The sequence below is a fragment of the Trachymyrmex septentrionalis genome, unplaced genomic scaffold (assembly GCF_001594115.1).
Source record: "Trachymyrmex septentrionalis isolate Tsep2-gDNA-1 unplaced genomic scaffold, Tsep1.0 scaffold22, whole genome shotgun sequence".
Taxonomy (NCBI): domain Eukaryota; kingdom Metazoa; phylum Arthropoda; class Insecta; order Hymenoptera; family Formicidae; genus Trachymyrmex; species Trachymyrmex septentrionalis.
The window spans coordinates 1313465-1322228 of record NW_017305375.1 but is presented as its reverse complement, the minus strand read 5'-3'; the positions used below and the strand labels follow the sequence as shown (position 1 = coordinate 1322228).

The 8764-nt window shown below is 30.2% G+C and overlaps 1 protein-coding gene across 1 annotated transcript in view; it reads left to right on the top strand.

Annotated features, from left to right (window-relative positions):
• The first annotated feature begins 520 nt into the window (after positions 1-520).
• LOC108748345 (segmentation protein cap'n'collar) overlaps positions 521-8764 on the top strand; it is a 114217-nt gene continuing 105973 nt past the window's right edge. Inside the window, exon 1 of the mRNA XM_018486437.1 lies at positions 521-970. Coding sequence (XP_018341939.1) covers positions 521-970 — 450 coding nt within the window. The remainder of the gene's footprint in view (positions 971-8764) is intronic.

Here is an 8764-nt window from a genome sequence, read left to right as displayed (position 1 = left end):
CAGGCTGCGCTGCGGGTTAATCAGTGGCTCGTACGCGGTTTTGAGGTTATTTCGGTCTCGTGTAACTGACCTATACCCGGCTAGCTGGGAAAGCCACGGATCTTTTATTTCGATTCAGGCACGCCGAGCGATCGGTCGCCTTCACCGGCGGTTCCTCCTCATTTTTTGCAAAAAAATTTAAACGGTTACCGAGCATCCTCGCGCTGGACTGTGTACTCTAACCTTAAAAACTGGAGCAGAAGCACGCGAGTCGTTCCAACTCATTTGTGATGTGTCTCATAGTCGGATGAACGGTCGCTGTTTTTCGGGTAGACTCTTTGTTTACGTGGGACTGTCTTTACGTTTTGGTCACGCGCGATGTCAATGGATATCTTGTGGAATTGCGTTCTCTCCTCATGACGCCGAGTCTATTGTTTGTACTTAGTAGGGATAGTCAGAAATAAGCTAGGCAGTGTGGCAACGTGTCAAGATCTGTAGAACTGTTTTTGGGCAAGATTTAATTTGAGAGAAACGCGGCAAGATGTTGTGCATGAAGAAATTGTATCGGGAGGAGCTGCTGCAGCTCGCGTTGCTGCTCTCCTTGCTGCGCGTGGATCCTAACTCCTACCTTGGCCTAGATATCCAGACTATTGGCGTGGGATCTCTGGATCTCAACAATGGATCCGGATGGCACACGGATCACACGATTGTCCATCGTCCGATGTTCATCCATCCAAAGAATCCAGACTCCATGCTTCTGAACTACCAGAGGGATCTATTCGAGGAACTCAACTCGTTGGGGAGATACAACAGAATGAATTCTGGTCTCAATGCCATACAGGCCTATCTACTGAATGTCGAAGAATCCAACAGAGTGGCAGGCCCCAGTATACCAGTTTCTACAAACTCAACCAGGAATATGACATCTCCTGATCCACCAACTTCCCAGAGCCCTGCAGAGCCAGTTGGCGCAGCGGAACTCACTCAAGAGGTAAATCTTTCAATTTTGCTAGCAGAGATTATAATATAAAAAAATTGAACAGAGATTGATACGTATTACAATGTATAACGTAGACATATCTGTGTTATTAAAAAATTGATTTTGATAGTAGGAATTATGAAGTAAAACAAGTGTTACAAAATATATCGTAGATGTGTTCCTGTGTTATTAAATAATTTCTACCAGGGATTACATAATATAGGAAATAGAATAATGAGTTAGTATGTATTACAATATATAACATAGTCATGTCTCTGAATTATTAAATAATTAATTTTGCTAGCAGGAATTATATGATATAGGAAGCAGAATAAGGATTAGTATGGGTTACAATATATAACATAGGCATATCTGTGTGTTATTATTAAAACTCTTATTTAATACTTTGATTACCATATATAGATTATTTCTTTTTTATACAATATAAAAGCTAATGCTTCTCTTTATTCTTTTGCTCTTATTCTTTTAAACACATAATCGTAATCTAACATTTATATTTAACTTGAGAACAGTTAAATATTATTCTAAATGCTGTATAGCTTCAAGTGCAAAAGTTTCTTTGCTTAATCTATTATTTATTTTAAAGTATATAAATTTTTTATAGTTAATAATATCATTTATGACACCACATAGTGCAATACTAACGATGAATTGCCATGCAGAAAGGCACTGATATTTATGTAAATACTGTATCATCATTGTTATTCATAGCATCTTATACTATTTTTTGACAAAGATACAAAAAAGAATCGATTCTATACGTCAATTCTGACCGCGTTAAACTGCATGCAACAATCAGATTTAAAAATAATATTTGGCAATGCATACTCGGCGCGTATATCTGGAACATTTTTTTTGCTTGATGCGAACATTCAGAAAAATCAGAAATAACTATGTCCCATCACGGTCACATTGGTAAGTCAAGATTTGTTGAAAGGAGAACGCAATATCACTCTTTGACAATAAGTATATAATCGTGTGATGTAAATGACCCCACAAATCCTTGTGACGACCTTGTTGTTTGTAGAGGCGGCTTTCTTCGTCCCTCCATCTTTCGTTTTCCTCTCTTCTCTTTTTTTCGAAGCACTAAATTAACTTATATATAAATCTTTATATATAATTTAAATCTTTTATTAATATTAATTACATCTTTTATTAATATTAATAATACAAACATAGAAATACGTGGAGCACTGAAATGTAAGCAATAAGCGAATCGACTGATCAATAGTAGAAAACAACGCAATGTAAGCGTTAGCATATTCAAAACGTTGATTTGTTTATTGCTTATGTCCATTGGATTCAGAAAGTAGTTAAGAGGGGCCATTGGCGCGCGAACGAAATTTTTATTTAAAATCAAATATGAAAAGAATATTAAATTATTATTTAAATTATTACAAAGTATTATTTAAAAGTAATTATTTAAAAGTAATTATTAAAAAGTATTATTTAAAGGTATAATTCGTGAAACATTACTTAAAATTATATTAACACAAACAAAAGAGGAATAATATATAATAAGATTTATGTTTTTTATATTTTCGAATTTCTTAAAATAAAAAAATTTTTTTGAAATATCAAAATTCTGATTAGATATTTTAGAAATATTAAAAATATATATAACATTTTACTATAAATATTTATATTAAAAAATGGGACTTCAAAGAGGGACTATGCTCATTTCCCACTAATGCGTACTCTTACTAGTTAAGTTTTTTGTGTGCCATAATCTTTATTTGCTTTGTGGAAACTTACGCGATTTATATAACCAATAATTACATTTACGAGTTGAATATAAGACTTTAACGTAGTATTTTAAATGCGTGTTATAAACACTCAAACATAGATTTAGAGATACATTATATAATCTAAACACTCGGTTATTTCTTTTTATTTTTAAATTTGATTTTTGCTTCTAAAACAAAAGAGGAAATGCAAGTTGTAAGTCATTCATATTTCAATGTAACTATATATATATGTGTGTGCGTGTGCGTGTGCGTGTGCGTGTGTGTATGTGTGTGTCTATTATCTTTACAATTTAGAAATGCATATCTAGCAACATTTAATATTAACTTTGTTTCAAATTGTTTCCGTATCTTTGCCTTATGAAAGAAAGTTATATGTTGCTGATAAAATTCGAAAGAAATTAAGTTTATGATACGATATCATAATACGAGGGTCGTTTGAAAAGTCCGTGCAAAGTCACTGCTGATGGCACTACTGGCGCGTATCAAGGTTAGATTTAGTTAGTAGCATCTCTTGGAGGAACACACACCAAGTTACAGCCAGATCGGTCTATTTGTTTGTGTTTGGCATTCATTTGAATCGAGGAAGTCGAGTGATTTTCAATAACGCACCAGCTCACACCTCAGCAGTTATGGTCGCAAAATTAATGGAATTAGGGTTCCAACTCGTCTCACATCCCCCCTATTCTCCAGACTTGGCTCCCTCGGACTACTATTTGTTCCCCAATATGAAGAAATGGCTGGCGGGAAAAAGATTTTATGGAAACGAGGACGTGATTGCAGAAACAAACCCCCCTCGACTTCCTCGATTCAAATGAATGCCAAACACAAACAAATAGACCGATCTGGCTGTAACTTGGTGTGTGTTCCTCCAAGAGATGCTACTAACTAAATCTAACTTTGATACGCGCCAGTAGTGCCATCAGCAGTGACTCTGCACGGACTTTTCAAACGACCCTCGTAGTGTCATGTGATGGAAATAACCGATCGATGAATCATAAACCCACTTTTCTTTGTTGCATCTGAAAATATGACTGCATTCTGTCATTCATAATTCATCTTTTTTGTGATTTTTTTGTCGAATCTACACGAGGATAAATTTTTTTCCTTCTGAGGATAACCGTCCTTGTATACTCAGGTTACCTATACTAGTCAATCTAGGTCAATTAATTGCGAATCTGTCCCCAATCATTTAGCGATGACCATTTTTAGTAAATTTAAAAATCCTTCCATCATGTATGTACATATATTGAATGTGATGACGCATCACGATTCACGTTCATGTACGTGTATGTGTCTGATAAAGAAAGAATATTATCTTATGCAGATAACACAAAGCTTACGCGTTATAAACAATAATATACTAATAAACAATAATATACTAATCGTGCGTGATGAATGTTACAATTTAGACAATAATGCATAATAAGTGATACAATATTGTTAGTAAAATTATTTACTATCTTCTAATTCTTCTAATTTTCTCTCAAAATCTTACATTTGATCTTTAGTCATTCCTTTTAGGCCATTCCGGATTTTAAATAATGATAATATATTCGTAGTATATTTTTTTATATCCATGTTAAATTCAATTTAAATTTATTTATCTCTATTCAGTTTATTTATCTCTAGCTGACACTTGAACCGGCGATCTAGAGTTTTAAGAGTGTTCGACCAATTTTATAGCTTAATATCTCTTACACTATTCATTGCCTGAACAAAATACGTGTCGATTTTTTTTCGATGCACAACCTATTGGGAAAAATTTAGAGCAATCGAGGAAAAACATCCCGCGTCGTTCCCTTGTTAGTGATAAATATATAGGTATATAAAATATATTTACACTAAAATATTTAAACACTAAAATCGCTTGGATCAAAAATAGAATTTTTCTTATTTAATTAGATTTATTCTCATTAGTATCTAATTTTGTATTATAATTATTGTCTTAATTTAAATTATGTTTAGAAACAAAAAAGTTTTGATGGTTTTCCTTGTGAGAGAAGAACATAATTAGATACGTGATTGATTTATTTGAAATAGAATCATATCAACTGGATTTAGTCATTAATAGAATTCTGCGATCTTTGGACTGAGGTCACGCGAGGCTATGATATCACGTCGAAATATTCTTTTCTGCATTATCTCACTACTTGCGTGAAATTCTTCAGGTGTAATTGCATTGCAAAACCAAGTGTGTAATAAATGTCTTCACATGTATGATTTAATTTTCTATGTAAAATTAAACTCTATATGTTTAAAACCAATATTTGTATGCAATATAATGCAGTATGTTTATTTTTATATGGAAAATTAAATCACACACACACGCACATATATATATATATATATAAATCCAGAGAGAAAAATTTACTAAATCTTAATACATATTTTTTTTAATAAAAAAAATTACAATAATACTAATAAATATTTACTAAAAATAAAAAAAAATATAATTAAGTTAAATTAATAGTTCATGTATCAAATAAATATATATTTACATTTAAATATTTACTTAGAACTATACAAATAAACATTTTTTTTAATTTAGCATTTTTTTATCGCATTTATTACACAATATGGATTTGCAATATGAATGTTCGTAAGGATTGCTGGTTCTATCGATTTACCGAATGTTCAAAATCTGTATATTTTACGTGTCGTATAATATAAACAGTACTACGATTATTAAAAAATGTAGCAAAATATAATATATTATTTTTTATGTTCAAGTTTTAGGCGTCATTTTCGTAAAATATAAAATGTATTTATAAATGTAAAGAATATATTGTACTTAGAAACAAAAAATTTCTCTAAGAATTTTTAAGAAATTATATATTGCTTTAAAGATATTGTATTTGAATGATAATAGTCGTTACTATGACGCACGATGTTACGGACACGGGATGATGCAACCGGAACAAGAATGTGTCTAATGACTTTTTAAATATCTATCATTCTTTTATAAGAACTGAAGTATAATATTTCGTGAAATGCTTATACATCAAATACGAATGTGCACTGTGATAAGTAAGCAATTCTCGCGTCAGAAATATTTCTGAAACAAGCTACAATATCATTCGCTCAATCTGTAAGTGTACTTAAAAGAGTCACGATTAATATGATGCAAAAAGTGACAGAATAAAACATGTTGATTTAAAAATATCAATGTGTCACGTTTCTTATATTTCTTATTTATTAATTCACATTATTAATTAATGATACAAAAAAAACTGCGATTATTATAATAAAAAATGTAGTAATATAATATATTATTTTTATTTCCAATTTTTGGACTTAATTTTTTCGTAACGTAAAATGCATTTTGTAGATATGAAGAATACATTTAGAAACGTAAACAAAAATTTCTTTAAGAAATTGTAAGGAATTTAAAGTCTTTGAAAAGAATTTTTGTATTTGCGACAATTAAGATACATATAATTAATCTTTTTCATTAAAAACTTATGTTTATAAATAAAAATAGATAAAAAGGACTGTGATAAAGATATAACTATTTTTGAATGTTACTGACTATATATAACGAAAAGTATACGTAAGTATATTTTCCGTTATACATTACCGAGAATTGCTTTGTTCCAAATTAGATATCTGGCTTCATTTCAACACGTGAATGACATCAGTAAATTTATTAGATTTCGAACAGTATTCAATGCAATTTATATTGCAAAAGATTAGTTTGCAAAAAAATAATTTAATCTTTTTTATAGCAATTATAAATATCGTAGCGATAATCGCGTCGTTTTATTCGAGTAAAACATTTGTGCGAGACATTGCCAAAATTGTTCGTCAGGCTTTTGCGACGGCCTCGATTACAAAAATAATTACATGCAAATGCTCACGTTAAAAACAACTTAGTGAAAAAAAAAGTATGCACGAGAAACAGATGTGACCTCGATTTCCTGAGGATTGATGCAAAACTCTCTGTGCAAATCTCTCGTTTCCAGAACGATATATGCGTCCAGAATTAGGAAACGGTTGGAGGATTTTTAACGCGATCATAAAAAGCTCGTGAAAAAGAATTCACCCTTCTGTCTTTATTTTTGCGTGTTAAAAATGCGTTGAATGATCGAATGCCATGCAAACTCCAAGTTTTACATTTTATGTTTCTGCGAAACTTCGTAGCACGCGATGCTCAGCACGTATTCATTGGTAATCAGAGTACTCCTTTTTTTCTTGAAGAAGTGACATTTAGGTATATGGACGTGCAAATTAAACGAAAGAGTGACGTTAACTGCCGTAGTAAATATTGGCGCGCGTTGAAAATTCTACAGATATCGGCCAAAATATAACATAGAACTATGAACGATATAAGTAATATTCTCAATGTAAGCTTTGTGTATGTTTCATAATATTTTGAAACTACAAATTTCTAATATTTGAGTACCAATAGGCTATGATACAAATAATTTGTACTAATATTAATAATCACATCTCTTCAACGTATTCTACTCTAGAAAACATGATTTGAATAAATAACACGCATTGCAAACTAATTTTATCCATGAAAAAAAATATATAAATTTTATTTTGCACTTTTTACGTGACTTATTTACAATTAGTGAATACATTATTATATATACATAAAAGTTTATTAAGAAAATTGCATTGTAAATTATATTTATATCAATAAATTTTGAAGACATTTAATCTTATTATAACTATTTTTTAAGTATTTCTTATTAATTTTTTCGAATTTATTTTGAGTCAATTAATTTCTTTCCTTAAATGTTTTTGTGTATAAAAATCGAGGATGTCAGACTTTCCCCGATTATAGAAAGGCAGCTGCAACCAAGCGTATCTCGATAGAAACACGTAGTATTTTATATAGCGGTGATACAGATCTTTTTAACGAGTCGAGATTAGCAAATTGTCCTATTCCGATCGAAGTGCATCTTTCATGTGTTCTAATGATTGCATTATAGTAGATAAATAAAAAACAAAGCTAGGCATATATAATAATGCTTTATTGGCAAGCAAACACAAGCGAACACAATGTGGTTTATTGGCAATGTTGATTCTTCAATATACATACTTATATACATTTCATTTTATAAATAATACGATTTGCAAAATATTTTTCATATAAATTCTATTTTTAAGAGAAAATACAGATAACATAATTTTTGAACATTGTATGTCGGCAAGAAAGGATTTAATTTGTAATATCATAATTCATATATAATACACACACACACACATACACAAACGCGCGCACGGCTTGTTATCCTGGTTCATTACTTATTATTATCTTATGATGTAGCATTTTTTATCTTATAATGATTTTGTAAAAAAATGTGAACTTTAATCGAGATATTAGCGCTTAATGTGAAGATTTTTTTCGAACACTTCTATGATTTTTTTCATTTCATAAAAGTTTTACTTGCTTAATTCTTTTTCTCTCTCTAATATTATGAAACTGTAATTTCTTAAGCATTTTGATCGTAAGAGTAAAGTTTAACTATATGGGAAAAAAAGCTATTATGAACAAGTTGAAATAAAAGAAAATAATAATTTAAAATAGAAGTTCTACTATAGCAAGTATTAGTATATTTGTATCACAGTATGATTCCTTATTCTGCAATTTTTGATAAAATTGTATATTAATAATGCCAAAATGGAAAATTGGAAGCAATGAATTTTAATGCTTAATTTTAGAGTAAAACCATTAAAGCTTTTCTTGCCCATTAATACTCTTATTTGTGTATATATATATTTAATCAATTTAATTGACAATGAAAAAATATGCTTTTAAAAAAATTTAATCAGGATATACAATACAAACGCAAAGAAATAAACAGATAAAGAGCTATCGGCGTAATCCGAGTTCTAGGTAACATTGTGGAACGAAGTCGATGCAACGACAAGGCCAAATGTTTTATCGTCTTTATTTGCTAGTTTTACTTTTCCAATTAATTTTTGAATTATTTATACGTAATCTCAAATATTTAAATATTAATTTTTTTTCCATATATTTTTATATCTTCTGTATCTTTATTTAATATTGAAATTTTTTTCTCTC